Source organism: Heliangelus exortis, chromosome 11, assembly GCF_036169615.1.
Source record: "Heliangelus exortis chromosome 11, bHelExo1.hap1, whole genome shotgun sequence".
Classification (NCBI taxonomy): domain Eukaryota; kingdom Metazoa; phylum Chordata; class Aves; order Apodiformes; family Trochilidae; genus Heliangelus; species Heliangelus exortis.
Genome location: NC_092432.1, coordinates 17300320 through 17322916, shown reverse-complemented (window position 1 = coordinate 17322916; position 22597 = coordinate 17300320). Strand labels below are relative to the sequence as shown.

General features: G+C 36.6%; 1 protein-coding gene across 22 annotated transcripts in view; it reads left to right on the top strand.

The window, feature by feature from the left end:
- The window catches only part of TJP1 (tight junction protein 1), a 184553-nt gene extending 162968 nt beyond the window's left edge, over positions 1-21585 (top strand). For 5 of the 22 annotated variants that reach the window (XM_071754993.1, XM_071755006.1, XM_071755011.1 and 2 more), the window contains 15 exons: positions 109-204; positions 643-725; positions 1773-1983; positions 2512-2612; positions 3755-4105; positions 4505-4756; positions 5514-6407; positions 6732-6826; positions 7330-7554; positions 11770-11820; positions 12572-12747; positions 13498-13939; positions 15039-15256; positions 16610-16753; positions 19974-21585. In XM_071754993.1, the coding sequence (XP_071611094.1) occupies positions 109-204; positions 643-725; positions 1773-1983; positions 2512-2612; positions 3755-4105; positions 4505-4756; positions 5514-6407; positions 6732-6826; positions 7330-7554; positions 11770-11820; positions 12572-12747; positions 13498-13939; positions 15039-15256; positions 16610-16753; positions 19974-20068 (3434 nt within the window). In that variant the 3' untranslated portion in view covers positions 20069-21585. The remainder of the gene's footprint in view (positions 1-108; positions 205-642; positions 726-1772; positions 1984-2511; positions 2613-3754; positions 4106-4504; positions 4757-5513; positions 6408-6731; positions 6827-7329; positions 7555-11769; positions 11821-12571; positions 12748-13497; positions 13940-15038; positions 15257-16609; positions 16754-19973) is intronic. The other 17 variants (XM_071755004.1, XM_071755012.1, XM_071755015.1 and 14 more) reach the window with 12 other exon arrangements.
- The last annotated feature ends 1012 nt before the right edge of the window (positions 21586-22597 follow it).

The following is a 22597-nucleotide window of genomic DNA, read 5'->3' as shown; positions in this document are numbered from 1 at the left end:
TTAACAGGTTTGTGTGGTTTGCTTTGTATTAGCCCATGTGTTTAACAGATTTTTGCATTTGTTTTAAGTAATTAATAAATTCTGAATTTTTTCCCCCTCTAATTCTAGCTGGCTTTCTCAGACCTGTTACCATTTTTGGTCCAATCGCTGATGTTGCTCGGGAGAAACTTGCTAGAGAAGAACCAGATATCTTTCAAATTGCAAGTAAGTGGGAGACCATGTTTTCCTGCAATTACTAAGTAGTCAACTTCCTTCTGCTTTTTTGTTTCTGCATTAGTCCTTTAGCTGTTAACTTGTTTTCAAGTTTTAACATTGTAACGAGGAACAGAGTAAAGGCAAATGGTTTTGCTGCTTGGTTCTATTTATATTTCTTGGTTCTATATTTCTATATTCTATTTCTATTTCTTGGTTCGTCTTGAATTAAATTTTAATTAACCTTATTCTATTTTTAAGTACTTTTGTAAAGATATGGTTGTTTTTATGGCCAAATTAGTGGGCAGATTTTTGTGTATTATTTTGAAGCAGGAGGACTACCTTCAACCTGACTTGACAGTTAGAGCTACGAAATGGTTCTATCTTACTGAGGGAATGAAGAGTATGTTAAAAGCTTACAACAGATTTTTCCTGTGTTCTCTTTACCAGAAAGTGAACCAAGAGATGCTGGCACTGACCAACGTAGTTCTGGCATCATTCGTCTTCACACTATAAAGCAGATAATAGATAGAGTAAGTCTTTATTGTCTCTGTACTTTCAACACAAGAGCATAAAACTGGTATTGTCAAATAGTGTTGGGTGTTTTAGTTGGGAATAATGTGGGTTTGCTTTAAAAATAACTTTCTAACATTTCTACTGGTTAATTATGAAAAAAATATATCCCTCTTCTCCTTCTCCGTATTAATAACTGCAGTCTAGAGGTAAGTCTAGGCTTTGTTCCAGGGAGTGTTGTACTCTCTCCATTAAGGTTGTTTTAAGCTTCTTCCCCTTTCACTTAAAAGCCATAATATGACACCACGGCTATAAACTGTTACTTAATTTATGGACTCATTAGTCTTACTCCACCCCAATTTACTGGTTAATAACTTAGAAATCACTTTTTTTTTTTTTTAAGGACTAGGGAAAAGGGCCCTCCAATCTCATTTCCTTAGTATCCTTAAAACTTCTCACATAACTTCATGAGACTCTACACCTCACTTTTTTATTTCCTTACTTAAAAAAAAAAACAACAAACCATAAGCTTTTAGGTGCCTGTGTGGGATAGGGGTAGAGTGCTTCTGGGGTTTTGGTTTGGGGAAGCTATTCTAGCAGCAAAGTAGGCATACTGCGTGCTTGGGAATTCTTGCACTGGATGAAAGGTGGCCAAGTTCTTGCATTGAGTGATTTATTTTTTTAAGGAAGATGGAGGGATGTAGTGAGACTCGGCCTCGTTTCAGTTTTTCCTTTTTTTCTATTAACAGAATACTAACAGGAAAACACTTGGTTTTAATTTAGTGCCTTTTTGCTTACTTTGAGATACTTTTTAAAATAGAAATTTAAAATCTCATACTTAAACAGTCAGTCCTACAGTTCGAAATATGTATGCCTGTTTAGCCTGGGTTTGGAATTGGTTTGATTTCTAATATTTTATTATTCAAATAGGAAAAGAATTTAAATCAGTACTTTGAAACAATGAGCACTGTAAGAGTAATACAAAACACATTTGTGGAAGATCTTTTTAAAAAAAGAAATTATGTAAATAACTCACTCTCTTGTTTCTGTTCTGTTTTTCACAACAGGACAAACATGCTTTATTAGATGTCACTCCTAATGCAGTGGACCGTCTGAATTATGCCCAGTGGTACCCTATTGTAGTCTTCCTGAATCCTGATTCTAAGCAGGGTGTTAAGACTATGAGAATGAGGTTGTGCCCAGAATCAAGAAAAAGTGCCAGAAAGCTTTATGAAAGAGCTCACAAGCTACGCAAAAATAATCACCATCTCTTTACAAGTAAGTAATTAGGTATGCTGGATTAGTATTTCCAAGAGAGAGGGGAGGTGAGATGAGAGTAACTTATTCCTCCAGACTTTTCAGCAAGTGGACCAAATCAAGCAGCTGTTGGCTTGTTCAGGCTCCCCAGTTCAATAACAATTAGTTTATTGATGTGTGCATCATTTGTGCATGACTACACAAACATAAGGCTACCTGGAACACCCAAATGACATATATGTTAAAAGGTGGCTTTGCAGGATCATCAGCCAAAATAAAACGTGAGTAAATAGGAAGATAATATTTTTATTTTCTTTGGCTAAACTGAAGCCTTACTTGATTCTAAGATAATGTTAACTCAGTATTTCCTATGGGATGAAATGTTGCGAACCACATCAGACATTAAGGTTGCTTGGAATATTAATAATTACATTACTGTATAAATCTCATGGTTTTAACCTGCCAGTTTATATTACTTTTATTGTTGGTGCCACAGATCCTTCTCATAGTTCTGCAGAAATAAGTCAAACTAACCTACTCTACTTTTAGCTACCATTAACTTGAATTCAATGAATGAGGGATGGTATGGAGCTCTAAAGGAAGCAATTCAGCAACAACAGAATCAACTAGTGTGGGTTTCAGAAGGAAAGGTAAGAAATCTGTTTGTAGAGAAATGACCCAACTGTATTAATGCATTGTGTTCTGTTCTTTCAATCTTGCTGGTATTACAGATCTAGGCAAATACTTGTGGAATAAAATCTGTTTTCCTTTTGTCCTCATTTTAACCATAATTTTAAGCAGTAATGCCTTATGGCTGAGTGAACTGCTCAGAACTGATTTGTCACTGTATTTGTGCAGTTATTCTCATAATGAAGGCTGTACCATTACCCTTGTGCATGTAGCAGTGTAGTGAGAGCGTTTGCTCATGGCCACTGTTAATTCGAGGATTTATTATTGCTTAGAAGACTTGGGGGGACTGGATGCTTTTTCCTGAAAGAACTTTGGGGTGTTCTGCTGCATTGGTACAGGGGGCTAGGATTTCCTAATTATGAATTATGTTTTTGTTAATATACTTGTGTTATTTCTGACCTTTCTGAGAAATGTATTCTCTGCTGTGAGAGCACAGATAAAAAATTCACAACTTAGTGTTGTATGTTCCCCATTAAAACTCCACGTGCCTTCTCAATGCACATTAGATCCATCTTCTCGAAGAACTGTTACCAAGTGAAGTGCCAGCTGCAAGTAAGCAAATGAAGAATGAGATGTTGCTGCGTGTTTCATAATATTTGTGTCGTCTGTTTCTGTTCAGATGGAGCTCCTTTCACCTCCTTAGATCTACCTTCAAGTTAATGATTCCAGTTTCATAGTATCACTTCAAAGTGCAGCTTTGAATCTTTCCAAACACTTTAATTTCCACGGACTATGTGCACTGTCCCCCTCTCTTACTCTGACAGCCATCTGACTCTGGCCCCTTAGTAAAATGATTCAGAGAGCTGGACTGCAGAAAAGGCTTTAGGTGTAAGCTGAACACCTTCAACAACTGAAACCCAGTTTCTTCCCTGTGATATTCATAAATTGTGGAATTCTAATATTGCCACTAGGTTTGGAATATAAGTAACCTTTTAAACTACCAGACTTTCTGTTCTGGTTCAGAACAAGACAAATGCATTCCATTTGTTTGGTTCTTAACTGTAGGAAAAAAAAAAAAAAAGCCTAGCTTTTCATTGCAATGAAAATGGCATTCTTTAAAAGGTATTTCAATAAATGTGTGCTCTAAATTTGTTTGACACAGGCAGATGGTGCTACAAGTGATGACCTTGATTTACACGATGACCGCCTTTCTTACCTCTCAGCTCCTGGTAGTGAATATTCTATGTACAGCACAGACAGTAGGCACACATCTGATTATGAAGACACAGATACAGAAGGAGGTGCTTATACTGATCAAGAACTGGATGAAACACTTAATGATGAGGTTGGGACTCCTCCTGAATCTGCTATTACACGTTCTTCCGAACCTGTTAGAGAGGATTCTTCTGGAATGCATCATGAAACTCAAACTTACACTTATGCATCTCAAGCTCAGCCACAGCCAAATCTCAGAATAGATTCTTCAGGATTTAAAACAACTACGTCTCAGCTGGTAAGAAAGTAATCTTCTACACTGACCAGTATAGACTTCAAGGTGCAGGTTGTTTTGGTCAAGAAATCTGTGTTCATGATCTGCTTACCAGTGTTATGAGTGCATAGACTGTCAACTGCAACAATAATATTACAATGAATTGGGTAATCAGCTTGCCCTACCTGGTTTTTGTGACTGATTCTGACAGGAGGGAAATTGAAGTACCATTCTACTCTGATTAAAAGTTTTGGTTTTTTAGTCTTCAACATAATGAGTTTCTGGAAGTGCTAGTGCATGATACTTTTGGTACATTTCATTCTACATCTAGTTGCTTTGATCAAAGTGTCATTTCAATTATTTTAATATAGATCAAAAAGTCATACAGTGATTCAATAGTGGTATATTTAAAATATTTCACAGAAAGCAGAAGCCTCACCTGCAGTCCCTTACCTTTCCCAGTCGCCTGAATCAAACCCTGCAACCTCATCAACCTCTGCAGTAAATGCTAATGTAAACCTAACTAATGTCAGACTGGAGGAGCCTACTGCTGCTCCTTACAACTCTTACCAACCACAAGCGGGCCCCTTAAGAACACCAAGTACTGAGGGAGCTCATATAGTCCTAAGAGATCAAGAGCCATCATCCTTATCGCCGCATATAGATCCAGCAAAGGTACCTGTGCCACATTGTTGCGCTGATTTCCTGCTATACATCAAGCTAGCACATCTTTTTGTTTTGCCCTAATTTGGAGAATTCCTTTTTGTTTTTTCTTATAAGAAATCATGCAGGTTTAAAAAAAAAAACAGTGCCATCTTACTTGCTAAGCATCATCTATTGTTTTGTGTGCATGGCTTCAAACTATATACTTATCACTTCTCAAAAAGACATTTTTTTTTCAATGGCTGTATGTTGATTTTACTTTACATGTGACTTTTAGCTTGTCAGTGTTCTGCCATTTGTTAACGAGGCTTTGAGAAACATTTGTTATTACCCTAAAATGACACTAAATCTTTGTGTACTTTAAATCTTGCCAAATCCTTGATCATGAAGATGAATCCAGGTTGTTGAGTGACATTATATACTTTCTCAGCAATGCTAGAACTAATAAATATATAAATTGATTTGCTTCTGCTCTCCCCACTCCCCTGTCTGCCCCCTAAAACCAAACCTCCAAGATGAGAGACTGTTACCTTTGTCTTTCCCTTGTAATCGCCTTATGTGGTTTTGCTTAAAAATAGGACCAGAAGGGATCTCTTGAATCACCAAGTTCAGCTTCCTGTGATTTGCAAACAACTACATCAAATTACTCCGCTTTTAAGCAAATTTAAAGCCAGTATTTAAAACTTGGGTTTGTTTGAAATATTGCATTTCAAATGCACCTCCAGTTACTCTACTTGGTAACTGAAAAGTATGCCTCTCTCTTGAACAGGTGTACCGAAAGGATCCCTATATTAATGAAGAAGCATCCAGACAAAGCTACATCTTGAAACAGCCAGCAATTCATCACCCAGTACAGAGACAGGAGAGAGACCCAAATCTGATCTATGAATCCCAGGCTCAGTATGCAGAAAAACAACCGAGTAGGGACTATGAACAGTCAGCATATAGGTATGATTCTACAAACTATGTAGATCAATTTTCTCGTGGTTATGACCCTCGTCTACATTATGATGACCGTGTGCCTCCCTATGAGGAGCACTGGGCATATTATGATGAAAAACAGCCCTACAACCAAACAAGAACATCTTATGAAAACCAGCCTCCTAGGGATCTTGATTCCAGGCAAACTGTAGAAGAGAGCACAGAGCGCAGCTACTACCCAGCACAACCTCGCTTTGAGGAACCCCCTCCCATGAGCTATGATGGCAGACCTCGCTACGAGCACGCACCCAAAAACTTCAGCTTACCACAAGTGCGATATGAAGATCAACACACTGTTGGGTATGACACTCATGGTAGATACAAAGAAGCTCAACCATACCAGGCGGCCAGATCTCGATCTCCTGAATCGAAGCAGTACTTTGATCCACATATGAGGGGCTATGAACAAGGTCCTCCTCAAGCTTACAATGCTAAACCTGGACAGTATGAGCCTTCGCACAGCACTTCAGGTGTTTCTCTTCCTCCTCCTCCTTCATCACAAACCAAACCAGAAGTTTTGCCTTCAAACAGTAAACCACTGCCTACACAGCCATCCCTTGCAGAGGAAGATGATGATCCAGCCATGAAACCACAGTCTGTGCGAAGTAGGGTTAAAATATTTGAAAGAAGAAGATCACCATCTTTAGAAAAAATAAAGGAGCCAAGCGATACATCAGTCAAGGTAAGTCATGTTTTTTAATTCTTTCTTTTTGCTAGTGAGACCACATTGCAAGAAGTAAAGTATTCCCTTGGTAGGAAAGCTTTACTGCTTGTGGAATACTCTTAGCAACTTAACTGCAATAGGTTTTAAAAGCTGAATGCTTTGGTGGAAGCACTCAAGAGGATCCTGCCCGGCTGAAAACTCCTGCAGTTATCTTTCACTAGTATTTTATTCTGTCCTTCCTTTTGGAAGGATGGGGGTGCCATCTTAATTTTCACACTCATAAAGTGCTATGTCTTTCTAAATGTTAGAATCTAAGCAAATACATTGTACTTTTCTTTACAGCCTCCAGAACTAGCACCTAAGCCTGCACTCACACCTGTGGGTGGTCCAAAACCAACTTCTCAAAGCCAGTATGAACACGACAAAACAACTTACAGGTAGATGCACAGCTGATTAATTTAGTTCTCACTATGACATTACAATATTCAGAAAACGTCTTTGTGGTTCAAATTGGAAACTGCAGAGTAAAGAGATGTGTGTCAGTATGATTTCTGTGTCAACAGTAGGGCAGGCCATGAAGTCTATTTTTATGGGTGTAATTGCTGGGAAGCAGGGGAAGGACACAGTATGTTTTTCAGCATTTTTTAGGGAGAAACTTAGCCAGTATCTCATCTTCTTTTTTCATATGTTCAATTGAGATAATTAGAAAGTAAAACAAAAGGGAAAACTTGAGGTAAAAGGGGGAATAAGGATTTATGTTCTTTATGCTGTATTGCGGCTATCTGATTTCCATGCAGGATAGGCTAAAAGGCAAAGAGCGCAATTCTAAGAATTAAGTTTCAGTTGCTTTATTACTATCTAGGTTTGAATAGAATTTTAATTTGGGTATGTGCATTTGTTCAACTGTGCAAGGCAACTTTATGTTGTTGTTCTTGGTTAGGGCCCCAGAACCACAGAGACCTCAAGTGAAGCCACCTGAAGACATTGTGCGTTCAAACCATTATGATCCTGAAGAAGATGAAGAGTATTACCGAAAGCAGCTCTCATACTTTGATCGCAGGAGTTTTGAAAACAAGCCATCTGTGCAGGTTCCTGCCAGCCATCATTCTGAGCCCACTAAACCAATCCATTCACAGAATCAGCTGAATTTCACCAATTATTCTAAGTAAGTTTGGGGAATTTCTTTTTTGAAAAAAGAGGGGAGGCATTTAGGAATAAACCAGAAATTTGGCCTCCCTCAGTGGAGTTCCAGGGGTTTCTGGTACTATTTTGTGTTCAAAAATTCAATTTTTCTGTTTAGTTGTAGCCTTAATTTGAAAACACATAACAGCATAACATCTCACTGTGGTAAATTAAATAATTTTTCAGTGTTTCAGAACTTTCAACATGTTACTACTTTTACTTACCACTTACTAACAGAGCATGACCAAGTATTTTCTTAATCTAATACTGAGAGCTTTAACACCTTTCCAAACAAAGGTTTTGGTGTATTGCATTTCTGCATGCATTTATTCTACAGAGAGGCTTGTACATGATAGCCATATTTTGATGTTAGGAAACTGAGTCTTTAGGGAATATTGCTGAGGCCAGAATTACATCTGTTGATGGAAACATCTGTTTCCCGTATTGTTCTGCTTCCTTGATTTGGAACATTTTGATGCAGAAATTTTGTGAAAGCTCATACACAGAATTAGTTCAGGTAGAGAACTGGCTAACTTGAAGGATACTTAGTGAATACTCTCCACAGTTACCTAAATGTCCCAAAGTGGTTTTGTTTCAAACCATAAGAATGTGTAGCTGTTACTGGGAAAAGCTATCCTGGTATGCAGGCTGAAAATCAGGTGGGTTTTTTTCTTTGGTTGGTTGGTTTTGGGGTGTTTTGGGCTTTTTTGGTTTTTTTCTTAGTTTAAGGCATTGGTTGCATTCCTGTTTGAAATTTGGACTATTCAGGGCAAGATGAAAACCGGCAATCTTAATCTTTAGAGTGAAGTAATGAATGAGCTTGCTGAAGTTTTATAGTGTGAGGTGTGTGTGTGCAAGCTGTTTTTCCTGCACTTCTGTTCTAATGTTTGCCTTAAAGGGTTTGGGATAGGACACAGGAATCTTGTTCTTATTTGTATAATACTGTCTGTCAACTCTAATGTCTTAGTCTGTGAACTGGAATCTTTCCAAAAGCTTGATAAGTTTTAAAGGATTCACCTCTTTTTCTAATAAGAAGTCTACATATGGTAACTATTTTGTATTTTACATTTTTATGTGATAAGGAAGGAATGCATATAATAATCCATAACCAGTTCTCATTCTCAGTGATACTCTTTATCCTTCCTTTTTAGTTGCCCTGTGTCTTCTGATGGAAAGATGGGTATATATCTGTCCTGCTCTCTGGGCATTGTAGGAAGAGGCCTTAAAAAAAACAAAACCCAAAAACTTGGCTGGCCTCATAGTGCAATACATTAGCTTTTAGTTATGTTCCCACATAGAAAAAACAGATACCCATAGATGACCTTTAGGCATGAACTGTGTTGCCAACATAAATAAAAGGAATGCTTTGGGAGAAACGTAAGCTTTCATCAAGTAACTGTCAAGATTGTAAAATTCTTCAAATAGGGAGCTTTGTAAGCTTCTGTTGTGCATTTGTTATCCTGTACAGTGTTGTCACACATGCTGAAAATCATGAGAAATGCAAACAGTGATAGAATTTGTGCTGCAGAACAGCTAATAGTTGAGAGAGATTCTTTCATACCTCTACCTACCACTTCTGCCTGCTGCCGTGCTTCTGTTCTTTTGGCTGTTCAGTTCTACTTTTGTTGAGTTACTGTGTAACTTTAGGGCTTGTGCTTGCAGGAAGGTGTCTTACTGCCTCAGAGGAATAAGATAATACTGGTTTTAAGGCTGATAGTGTCATATGTCAGGGGACAAAAAATTGTACTGTGGCTTTTCTTATGAAAGAACCCTTAACAGAAAGGGACAGGCATGGGGAAGAAAATTTTCCCAGAGTATTCCAGTGCAAATAGACAAAGTAAAATATTAATGGAAGTCAGTGGGAAGAGATAAACAAGAAAACTACTGCATTGGACATTGTTGCCTTTAGAAGCATACTGCAGTGTCCTTTTGAGGAAACACAAAACAATTGTCTTCAGAAAGCATTAATATTTAGGACTCCTTTTGCCATCTTCCAGTTTGTACCCTGTTACTTGTTTTTCATTTTTTTGCAGTGAATTCATGTGTTAATTGATATTCTGTGAATAAATTCTTCTAAAAATAAATTTTGATGATATAGGAACTGTTGATTATGCAATCTTTTGCTCCTGCATAATCTGTGTAATGTATTCTGGGAACAGAGGACACATCTTATTTATTCATGAGCAATAGCTAGAACTTTTAAAGTTTTAAATGATTAATGGTAAACATTAAATTATATAAAGTTCCTTGCCACTAAAAGTATTTTTCCCTTTATGTGTGTACAAATTTGTTTACGCTTTTAATTTGTTGCCTTTATTTGCACCATTATACGAAATTTCTGCCGTTACTAAAGCTGCTTTGTATGACTAAATCTATATCTGCACATTACAGTTGTCAGTAACTGTAGACTAACAGATTCTCTTGATGTGAGAAAATAGCAGAACTTGTAAATGAACATGTTTCCTTGGCTTTAATTGAAGCAATGTATGAGGCTGAAAGTAGTGAATTTATTCCTGCCTGTTTCAGTGTAGTTACCTGCAGAATGAAGTAGCTTATCTATATTTTTGTCTTGAGTAGGGTTAAGAGTGCTCTCATGATGAGTTCCAGCCTTATCTGAGGAAGCAGTAAGTAAGTGTCCTGTGCTGGCTTGTTAAATTGCTCTAGCTGAGCTCTTGCGTGTCTCTGAGTTGGAGTTTTTTGAGTGGAAACTGAAGTTCAGCAGTGCAGTCTATCTTTTTTACACCAAGGCAATCTGTTGTCCAGTGGTTCATTTTAGTACTTCATTTCAAGTTTAATTAGTGGTTTTGTAACAAAAATAAAGTGTAAAACAGCTTAGAAGGCATCGCATCAGTAAGTAGAGGAATTCACTTGTACAAGCATTTTGTTGTGTTCCACTTCCATGGCATGCAGGTTCTGAGTAATGTGGTGGAGATTGTGGCTGACCCTTGGTCAGGAGCCTGTGTCAGAACAATGTGCTTCATATTAAGCACGACTTTGTGCTGCTTGTGTTTGGGTTGCCACATCTCTGTTCTGCTCCCTCTATCTAAACATGCTACCCTTCCCCATTTTTTCATCTCTCAGAACTGCTTACCAGCTTTCTAACTACGCATGGACTGTGTTGTTTTTTTTCTGTTGGCTTTGGTAGTGCTGCTCTCCCCTGGCTAATGAACCTCAGGGAAGCAGTGATTTCTGATGGGCAGCTCTTTGAGAAAGCAGCTACTACACACCTGGAATAAAGACAGCAGTGAGATAGCAGAGAGTAATAACTTTGGTTGTTAGATGAATGGCTTTATCTAAAACCAGGGGGAACAGCAGCTTATACAGCTGATCTAAAATGATCTTCTGCAACACTGATTTTAGAGATGCATTCATAAAGATGCTGTTGAGCTCACTGAGCATCACATTTTGAGTGGTCATCAGGCAGACTTCCAAAAGTTGATCAGCCCTTTTCTTAGTTTCATAACATATTCCTCTGAAGCAGTAAGACTGTTGGTGTCTAAATTAGTTGCCAGTTAAATTTTTATGAGCATACAGAAAGTGAAGGGATGAAGAAAAGCAGTCCTAATATAAAATGTATTTTCTTGCAACATATAAGCGAGATAAGTGTTGAAAATAAAGGAAAAGTCAGTATACTTAGGGTTTTCTGCTTCTTCTAATTCTCATAAACTATGTTCTGAGATGTCCTTTTAGGAATTGTTGAATGCAGTCAGAAGCATTTAATGGCATGGGCTCTGCTACTGAGCTGGTACCTTCAGTACATGGTCTGCAATACAAAACCATCATCATTCTGTGTATGTTAAGACTGAAGAAAGTAATGCAAATTGGAGCATAAATGAGAGATTGTTAGAATACAGAATTTACATTTTGTTCATTTTTTTCAATGTATTTAATAACTTTGTTAATATAGATTGTAACAAATGGTTTAGTGTAAATTCATTCTTATTTCAGTATCTGTCATTTTTTTTACTACCATCCTAATTCACTGACAAAATCTCATGTAATGTAGTAGATGATCATTGTATATATATATATGGTAAAGCTCTTACCAGACACATCACTGTTAAAAGTAATGTCTCTGTTTCAAAGATGTAGTATGAGAGCTGCTAGGGCTAACATAAGTGTAAAGAAATAATATGCTCAAGATAGAATGACTATTTTCTTTCATTCTTCTATTGCTGTTTGCTTTGCCATCACCTAGATTTCTTGGCTCTTACACTAGCTATGACTACTTGAAAAGGAACATCAAGTGGTAAGACTGTTATTGATGTGAGGATGTTTTCAGGTGTCCTCTCAGTGTTACATTTCATCACGGGCATTATGTGCACTTAAAATTTTAATTAAACACACCTGATCTGAAAGCAAGTGCAATATATTGTAGTCCAAAATTATAGGTATTTGTGAAATCAATTATTAGTGGAACAATTTCTACCATGAGCCAAATCTTCTGAAAATAAGGTTTTTTTAAGTTACCTACACTATGCACATAAAGCTAGTGAAGCTTAAGCTGATTACATTTCTAATTAAGATGGCATTGTTAAAATACTAGGTGTATTTAGAAAATCTGTACTGGAATCCATTTTTGTATTGGCTGATTATGCTTTCAAAAAATAACTCGCCCACTTCCCCCTAAAAAGTGGGTTTATATTTTCATTTGTAACATATGATAAATTACAGAAAATGTTGTCATTGCAATTACCCAAAATAAAATTGAAAAATTGAGATCCAAGGCAATTATACAAATACACCTGAAATGTCATCTGCCTTTTGTTTGCCATGGTTTGTGTTACTAATCTTCTAAAGATTCAATGTTGTCTTAATCTCTTGTGGTTATCAATAAATGTTTTTATACTTGAGACAGGATATTAAAGAAAAATGTGTTTTAGTGTTTATAGGAAGAGATGGAAATCAGGTCATCATAGAAGAAAGAAATAGCAGTGAACACAGGAGCTCAGAGCCCTGAGAAAACCAAAGTCAAATATTTTGGGCTTTTATTTCAACAGGGGGAAGCCAACTGATACTGAATCAATGGATAGGCCTGTTGGTGAAAAACGCTATGAGCCAATCTCTCAAGTTACAACTCCTCCTCCTGCTCCTTCAGTCCAGTATACTCAACCTCAGTCAATTAATAGTCCTATCCTGTCTCTCCCAGCACATCACAAGCCTGCACTTTCAGAAGGTGAGCAGCTGGATAGCTTGTCTGTCCCATGCAGTAACAGGTATCACTGCTCAGGTGCTTGTGTGGTTCCTTCAGCACTTCTACACTGGTAACTGGTTTTCTCTACCTAAAACCTGGAATAATTCTTGGTGAAAAATAGTTTTTATTATGGTGAGATTGTTTTGCTGAATTCCATTGTCCTGTCTGAAACCATAACTTCCAGGTGTTAATAGTTGCTACAACTCTCTGTACCATATTTAGTGGTCACAGAGGTAATGAAGTAACATTTCCAGTACTTAAAAAACCACACCTTTCTATGCTTTGAACCAGAATTCCTTAGGTATGAGTAGTAGTTGTAGGCTTCGAAAAATAGAAGAATCTTATATTTTCTCTTTCTCATTTGAGAGGATTTCCCTAAGTAAGTTTTCCAGTTATGCAAGTGCATGATAGTATTTTAATATGGGGTCTTGGGTGGGGTTTTTTTGTCTTTTTTTGTTTTGGTTTTTTTTTGGTCACATTGTAAATCAGCATTACCTTTTTATTAAAAGGTCATACTATTGCCTCTAACATATCTGTTTAATGAAACATTACATAACTTGCCTGAACATACAAAATACAATAGGAAAGATGTAAGAGAAGCTAAGCTGAACCTATATTTATCTTATATAGTACAGTAAGAATTGACTAAAATGTAGTCTTGTGCTATAGAGCATGTGACTAGAAATTTCTCATGGTTATTGATGGGTTCTGGTATTTTTATTTGCATTGCAGTTAACTCTGTCTCTGACCCTCCTCCACCTCAGAACAAGCCAGCAATTTTCAGATCCTCTAGAGAGGACACTGTGCAGTCCACTTTTTATCCTCAGAAAAGTTTCCCTGACAAAGGCCCCGTTAATGGAACTGAACAGATTCAGAAAACAGTCACTCCTTCTTACAACCGCTTTACAACAAAACCTTACACCAGTGCTGCGAGGCCCTTTGAGCGCAAATTTGAAAGTCCTAAATTCAACCATAATCTCTTGCCAAATGAAGCTCAACATAAACCAGAGCTGCCATCAAAGTCTCCAAATTCTCCTCAACCAATTTTGAAAGCACACAGCTCATCACAGCCTCCCGAGTTTGATAGTGGAATGGATACCTTTGCTGTACAGGTCGACAAGCCTAAATATCAACCAAATAATGTTAATGCTGTGCCTAAAGCCATTCCTGTAAGGTAAGCTGCTGTTTTGTTTTGTGTTTGTTCTTTTTTTTCCATAGTTACCTATGTAGGTGTTCATCTGTGAAACCTTTGAAAAATTATTCTTTTTTTTAACTGTGCTTCCAATTTCTGTTCATGTTATAGTTGAAAGATTTATACTGTGATTCTAAGCATCTACCAAAGGATATTGAGAAGTATTCAGATAGATATTTAAATTATGTCCTGTACCTGTCCCTGTATCATTTTGCATCCTATTATTAGAAAGTGTTTCAGCTTTTCTTTCTCATTTCTCATGCTATTATTATAATTTTTCTGGTAGAAAGTAATCATCTGTCCTCTCAATTTGTTTCTAGAAGGTGGAATTAATTTCAAACGATAGCTGCTGCACTACATTTTGTTGACCTTGTGTGTTCATAGAGGGACCTTATGATACTTATATGTAAGGGATATTTTAAAAATACTGGTTGGAAGAGAAAGTCACTTTAGCCATTTCATATTGCTTCTCTTTCCTGTGAAACAAAACTTCTTAAAGGTGGCTTATGTTTGCCTGATATATGTTAAGAACTGTGTTGAGTAATACATAATATTACAATCATAAGCTATCTGCTTATTTGCTTACTACTTATATTTGTAGAACAGTGTTTTATTATTCTTAGATTTCAAAGTAATAATGCACAAACCAGCCTTAATCTTGCTTTGATGCTCAGGAGATGAGTAGAATGAATCCTATTTGTTCTGAAGCTATATAGTTTTGTGCTATATAGTTTTGTAAACTGCCCAAAATTTTGAAATGACTGGTTCTTTGAATGGAAATCTTTAGAAATAGATCCAAAAATCATTGCAAATTAGCCATTTGATGATGATTTATGTTTCTCTTTAGTATATCCTGGCAACCTGGAACCTTTGTGGTGTTCTCTTCTCATGCCAGAACTTGAATTAATCTCATCTCAGTTTTCCTGTACCAACTGAGTGTGGGACACATGTAATAGTTCCCTAAAATCAGTGCTAGCCTACTCTAGGGTGTTCTCCGTTAGAACATTGGATGAAAGTATGCCACTGACTTGCAGGAAGAAAATCTTGATAAACCTGCTAAGGCTTTCTGTCTTATATTTAGTCCTTCAGCACTCGAGGATGAGGAGGAAGAAGATGGACACACTGTAGTAGCCACAGCAAGAGGTGTATTTAACAGCAATGGTGGTGTTTTGAGCTCTATAGAGACTGGAGTTAGTATTATTATACCACAAGGAGCCATTCCAGAGGGAATAGAGCAAGAAATATATTTCAAAGTCTGCAGAGACAACAGTATACTTCCACCTTTGGACAAAGAGAAAGGTAAAGAGCTGGTGCTGTACACTGTTATGGCACTTAAAATTGTTTCTTAAAGACAGAAATATAGAACGTAACAATACCTTAATATGGTTTAATATAGAACCTCTCTTTGTATATGAGGATACATAGTATATACATCTGAGAAGTAGTATAAGGGAAGAAATAATCTGCTTAGTGTTAACATTTTAAGCAATGTTGAGGCCCTGAATTGTAACCTGAGAGTATTTGATTACTATAAATTAAAGTATTTGCAGAAAAAAAAAAGTTCCTTAAAACTTAGTGCACTAAAGGAAAGTTCTAAATTACTTTTTAACCATCTTCGACATTTTTATTCCCATACCAAGTGGAAGGATTTATTTTTGGCATTATAGATTAAGAAGTTAGGAGCAACTTAGTTAGGAACAAAAGAAATCTAAAGCACATAATTCCATCTAATTTGACTTGAGGTAAATATTTGGAATTTACTTCCACACTTGAAAGTACTCAGCATTTTCTTTTTTTTTTTTTTCAATTTCACTGAAGAAAACAACTTCACAGTTGAAAAACAAAATTCTTAATTTCTATATAATTGAAGTGTACTGCTGACTGTCTTTTTAATACAGATAGACTGGTGTATCTTAGTTGAGCAATTTCTTCAAAGTAAGTCTTTTCTTTCATACGACTTGTCCACTGTACATGCATTTTTTGACCTGTCAGATTCCTCAATTCTTGAAGTAAATAAGCTAGAGGTGTTAATTTCATCTATTTGCAGTGAATGCATTGCTTGCAGTCTGCAGTTAATTTGATTTTTTTTTTTATAAACTAAGCATAACATGTTTCTCAACTGCATAATCTTGTGTTACCACTTGGAGTTGTAAGCTAAAAGTGGAACCCATGTCTTTGTATGCTTTCTCCCTTGCCTGTTAGGATAAGGGTCATAGGCTCTTGAGATGCTCAAGGCTCTATTCAGCCCAGTGTGCCATTAATCCATACAAGCTTCTGCCTCAGCATTGCAGCTGTTGAGTGAAGCAAATTGTGAACAAGCCTTCCTACAGAGCTGGGGAATTTCTGAGATGCACCTGCTTAAAAATTAGTGGCAAAAAAAAACCCCAATAAAATCAGTCATAACATGATGTAATTGTCAGACTTGTTTAGCCCTTTTCATATTGAGACTGTGATACCTTCCATTACAAAGTTGTGAGTGCTCTGAAAGAAACTGTGAGAGGCAGTCCTCCTAAGTGCTGTTCTTTACTGACAGGTCAAAATGTTGATATTTTTCTCTAAAGCTAAGTTGTTGAGTAGCTCTGTACTGTAATTAATACTTTCAAACCTGTTTCAGGAGGAATTAATAATATTTTTTTTCTCTCTTAACTATAGGCGAAACGCTTCTCAGCCCCTTGGTAATGTGTGGGCCTCATGGACTAAAATTCCTGAAGCCAGTGGAGCTGCGCCTGCCACATTGTGCGTCTATGACCCCTGATGGTTGGTCTTTTGCTCTAAAATCCTCCGACTCCTCGTCGGGTATGCTGTCCTCCCTCTGTCCTTTTGGGGCTTTTGGGTGCTATCGTATAATTTAAGTTGATTTGGCTAAAGGTGATGCTGTGTAATATGAAGAACTCAATCATTGTATTTGTGTCAAACTCTCACATTTCACTTTCATTACAAATGTCTTTCTTACATTACTCATGGTGCAAATTCATAGCTAAAGCCATGATAGCAGAAAAAGAGTAATATCTCAAGTCTATTAAATATTATCGTATTTTTCTATTCTGTCTTCTTTCTTGAGGACTGCTACAGCTGAATACACTTGAAATGATAGTCGCACTAAAATTGAGAGGAAATGACTATGTACCTCTGATTGGCCTTTGTAACATAACTGGTGTTTGTCTGTTGCTTAATTAACCATATAGGACTCTGGCAAATCTTAACAAACTGCATGCTCATAAATCATGATTTATCGCTTGTTAACTGTTTCCATGTGTGCAAGTTGATGCTAACAATTGGGTCATTTAAGAAAACTATAGTGTTCAGTAAAAGCATTTACAATTCATTCTAATGTAGCTGGATTTTCCACAAGACTTTTCTTGCTTGCTTCTGCCTATTTCTCCTCTACCACCTTTTACCCAGAAGTTTCTGGATGATAGGAAAAGTTGCAACTAGATTGCAATTTAATTTACCTGTTCATTTTTACCTCACTGTGGCTTTTTGGGATGAGAGGGAGAATGCATTGGCTTGAAGTGGTCAGTGAGGAGCCTAATTGACAATTCTGGGCAAGTTTCAAGCAATTTCATGAAATGGCTGTGAAGTTACAGAGATTTGAAAAGGAATGTTTGCATGTCTGGGGAAAAAGTCTTACGGGTTTATTCAGCTACCTTCAAAATTTATGGTGGAAAGTTCAAACCATTAATGTGTGCGTATGATTTCAATAATGACTGAGCGATGTACTTCTGTATACAGCATTTAAGCCACCATGTATGCATATCTTCTGTCACTAATGTATCTATCACTGTCAACACCAAAGCACTGATGCTTTGAAAGATGAAAGCATCAACCCCCTTGCTGGGGACTGAATAACCTAGAGGTATTAATGGCAATAATTTTCAGTTGGTTTTTATAAGCTACTCTATGCATGTGTTGCATGCATCTATTTAACAATGTGTGTGAACATGGCAGTGTTAAAACACAGACTCGTATACAATAGGGTCCCAAAAGATACCACAACTGTGTACAAAAGTGACACAATACTTCCTTTGTAACTGATAGCACCCGTTCATGAACTTACTTGAAGTGAAGGGAGAGGGCTCAAATAATCTTAACATAAACTGAAGTTACTGAGATTTTTCTCCCTTTCCAAAGTGGGATGTGTGTGTGCGTGCATGTGTGGGTGAAAGCAAGAACGTGTATATTTAAACCCTAACACTTTCTGTACTGTAAATATAACACCACATTCTGTTAATCTGAAATGGGATGTATATCATAACATTGCTCTTTTGAGACAAACTTTAAAATTAGGCAATTCTGTCTTATGATATGTAAGTAGACCATACTGTGTCTTAAATAAATAATTGTTTTCTCTCTTTCTAAATTAGTTGGTTATGGGACTCTGATTTTTCTGAGGTGACTTCGTAACAGTTTATACAATTCTGGGCTTTTTCTCTCTTCAGTTGTCTGCTCTACCTCATCTTTTTTCAATGTATCCATGTTCTGTCCTAAAAGCGACATTCATTTGCACTTACTAACATCCTTTCTGACACATTAAAGCTGCCTGTATTTTACTGTTTAACCCCTTCAAAAGCTTGAATCATTCTGGTATTAAAACTCACAGAGGGGGGTAAGTTGCCTTTTATGGCCACAATGTATTAGTAAAAAATAATGAAGGATTTTCTTTATTTAAAACAGTTGTATGTAAGTATGGGAAAACCATCCTCCACAGCTACAGATTGTACTGACTACAGTCTAATCCTTAATATGTATTTAGGAGGGAAGGCTGGAAAAAAAAAGTCTGTCATTGTTTCATGTGCAAGACTAGGACCTGGTAGTCCAACAGTCCTGTTTTACCTTCTAGGATATTTTAGTCTCGAATTAAATTCTTGCATCTATAAAATGAAAAATGATCCAGCATTACTGAGCTTCTTGACTGAATTAAGTAGTCTTATCTGCTTGCAGTAAACTTGTTCGAATCTTCTGACAGGCCACTTCTGTTCTTTGTCACTGCATCAGGTGTTGCCATCACTCAGTGCATTGTGTACTTCATTTTGTTTCCATGAGTTCAAGAAAATGACTTGAAGTTTCCATTCTCAGATGTTTTCAGTCTGTGAGACTAGGTTCTCTAACTTGTTGCACATTTCTCAAGGCAGATCTGTTTTAGCCAAGCTATTTAATATAATTTATCTGGAAAGCTGAAGAGAACTTAAGTGCATTTTACACTGTTCTATTTTAGTGGTGGGAAGATGGCACTTTTTGTATAGTGTATATTATTTGTATAGTAGTGGTTTTAGGTGTGTAAATGAAGAATACTTTATCCAGTATTCTGAGAGAGAGAGAGAGAGAGAACTGACTGCAGATGGAATGTAACTTTTCTGGTGAGAGGGACTTTGACCATGAGTAGATAAGATCTGTTGTAAAGATTTTTTTTTTTAAATATGTACTTGTTAACTGCATTCTAGAATGTCAGTATTTCAGGCTTTCAAATGAGTGTCTTGAATGTAGCTGCAAAATTATTACATTCATATATAAAATAATTTTCATAATAGAAACTAAAACTACCAGTCTGTTACAGTATTTAGTGTTTAGACAACATAATTTCTGATTTGATTCACCTGCGTTCAAAATGGTTCTAAGAAACTTCAAATGCATCCTGCCCAGGTTAGTTTGTAAAATGTTTTATTTTTTCTGGCACTTTAAGAAAGGCTGGTGAATTACGGTAGTTAATGACAATAATTTGACAGTTCTCAAAGGGCAAGTGCTATGTTGATGGTGTAGAGTAGAAGGGCTTATATTTAACAATGCCTGAGTGCCACAATATCTGTTCTGAATTACTTATGTCTCCTACAATATATGAAAATAAAGGGTTGCTTTTTCATTAACAACATGAAAACTGCAAGTTTAAAACAAAAGAAAACGAAACCCAACAGGTGTTGATTCAGATCTTAAAAGCTCCTGTCCAAAAGTTTGGTTGTTTCAAGATGTTCACTGTTTGACAGCAGATACTAAACACCAGCATTGTGTTTTCCTCCCACAGGTGACCCCAAAACCTGGCAGAACAAGTCTCTTCCCGGGGATCCAAACTATCTTGTTGGAGCAAACTGTGTCTCAGTCCTAATTGACCACTTCTAAATATTAAGTTAGCTGACTGAGTAAATAATGTGAAACTGAGATGGACCTTACATATAAACTGAACCACTTTATCAAGTATTAACTGTTCTATAAGTGATAATGGACCTTAGTGTTTAAGCATCTTGCTTTAACTAACAGTGGTTTAGCAAGTACACTCTTTGAACCATGGTCAAAATACATGCCACAAGCAGGGAGTGTACAGCGGGAACAAGGTAGGGTTTTTGCAGGCTCTGTATTCTTTGGTTTGTTGTTTCTTTTGTGGGTTTTGGGGTTTTTTGTTTGTTTTTTTGTTTGTTTGTTTGTTTTTGCTTTTTTTTTTTTTTTTCCTAAGGACACTACTAGTATTTCATTGTTTAAAAATCTGAAAGTACCATGGAATTATATTCAGAGGAACTGCATTTTGTTCATACTCAACTGGTGAAAACACAGAATTTGGCCTGCATTTTAATGACTGCGTGTTTGTAACTCACAAGGCTATGTTTTGGTCTCTAGTTTTTAAATGACTTTTGGTGTACATGTCCAATGACATGGCAGTCAGCTTGGGGTAGCACAGTTTAGGTGTTTTCCTCTGATGAGAGGCTAATGCAAACACATCTACTGCTGTATATGGAAATACTGAGAACAGGGGGGAGGGGGAAAAGCATGTGGGATGACTATGGTTCAGTTGCCTCTCTGGATTTGTAAATTAGCCACATAATTACAGACCTATTAACCAGCAGGGATGCCTTACCCTCATGTTTTTAATAGTCTTAGCTCTCATAGTTCTCTGTATTAAGTTTGTATGGCTTTTGTGCTTACCTAGCTAATATATCCTGAGAGACTGGGGAAAGAGAGGATAAAAAAACAACAACAACAAAAAAAGCAAAACAAAACACTTGTGAGTTTGGTTTAGAGAGTATTGTTTGTGTTCATCAGCCAGAAGAGAACCAGAAGAAAATGATGGTATGTTTTCTGCTATGCATTTGAAAATTTATAGATGTTATAGACTGCTTGTATATAATGCGTGCATACCACTTTTGTTCTTGGTTTGTAAATTAACTTTTATAAGCTTTACCTTTTTATATATATAAATATATATAAAAACAAACAAAGTTTCTTAACGATATCTTTGTATTCTCATACCTTTTGAGCCTTGAACTTTAACATCTGCAGCAATAAAGCAGCATTTCTACAATATATGAACATGGACATTTTTTAAAAATGCACAAAGTTGTTACCTTTTTAAGTGCTGCGTTTAAAGAATATAACTCGGAATTCTCTACTTTGATTAAATTCTTGAAAAGTATCCCTACTGTAATTTGTCATAAGGATGCTGTACTATGTGCCCTGAAATGTATTTTTTTACTAATAGACAATTTATTACGGCACAATGGCACTACTACTGTTTAGATAATATACCACTGCATTCTGTTAATGAGTTACTAGTTATTCAGGTGTGGCTGATTTTTTTTCTCTGCAGTTATTAAAAATTACACGTTTCTAAATATACAGAATAAAACTGTTTTTAAAATAATAAAGGATATTGTAGTACCTTATTGTTTCTGAAATGCATTTATGTGAACATGATAAAATCAACTTGTTTTTTTTGTCCCATGTAAGTAGGCAGCTGGATTCTGCCATATGTTCATACACAAAGTAGAACTCTCTTGTGTAGTCAGTTGGAGCTGTGTAGAGCAGGGTTTCTAAAATGATGAACTCCCATGTGAATCCATTGGAAATACTCAATACAAGTACTAGATTTGTCCCTTGAATCATTATGTTGGTGCTAGTTTACTTACTATACCTGCTCTTCCTAATACTTTGGTGGTGTTCTAGCATGTAGATTTATAGGGTGTCTAGTTCTAATTTTGAAGATATTCCTACAGAATCCCATTAGCAGGCCTGTCTGGAGTACTTGGTGGCTAACCAGTAAACTACTACTAGTTTATAAGAGAGAGTAAATTCTAGGAGCCATTTTGAAGTAAAGCTGGAACACAGTGCTTATCCCTCATGTTTCTGTTTTGTACGTTTACTGACCAGTTAGTTTGTCAGACATGACTTCCACTAGAAGATGTATTTGCTGCTATCACTACTGCTCCTTATGGCTTATCTCAACTCCAAGAGCAGGCAGAAAAGTTGATTAGCAAAAAACCTATCCATATTGTGGTGGCATTTTTCATTTGTCTCAGTGGTAATCTGTTGGTTCTTTTGAATCAGCAGAAAGGAGTCTCTCAAATTGACATACAAAGCATATTGCTAACTATTCTAATGCTAAAATTTTTAAGTGGGTTTTTTTATAGTTCAGAACTTGATAAGAAGTATGTGAAACACTACAAAATGAGTCAGTCAGTTGGACTTGAGGAAACCTGGAGTTACAGTGCATGGATTATTTGCAATGGTGTCACTTGTATCTTAGATGTCCTGGGTCTGGCCCGGTGTAAAGATGTACGTGTGCTGAGTTACGATGAGTGCTGTGTGCTGAGTGATACTTCTGCTCTTCTTTTAAAGAGTGTAGGCTCATCTTTTTCTATCAAAATAATTTAAAAAAGC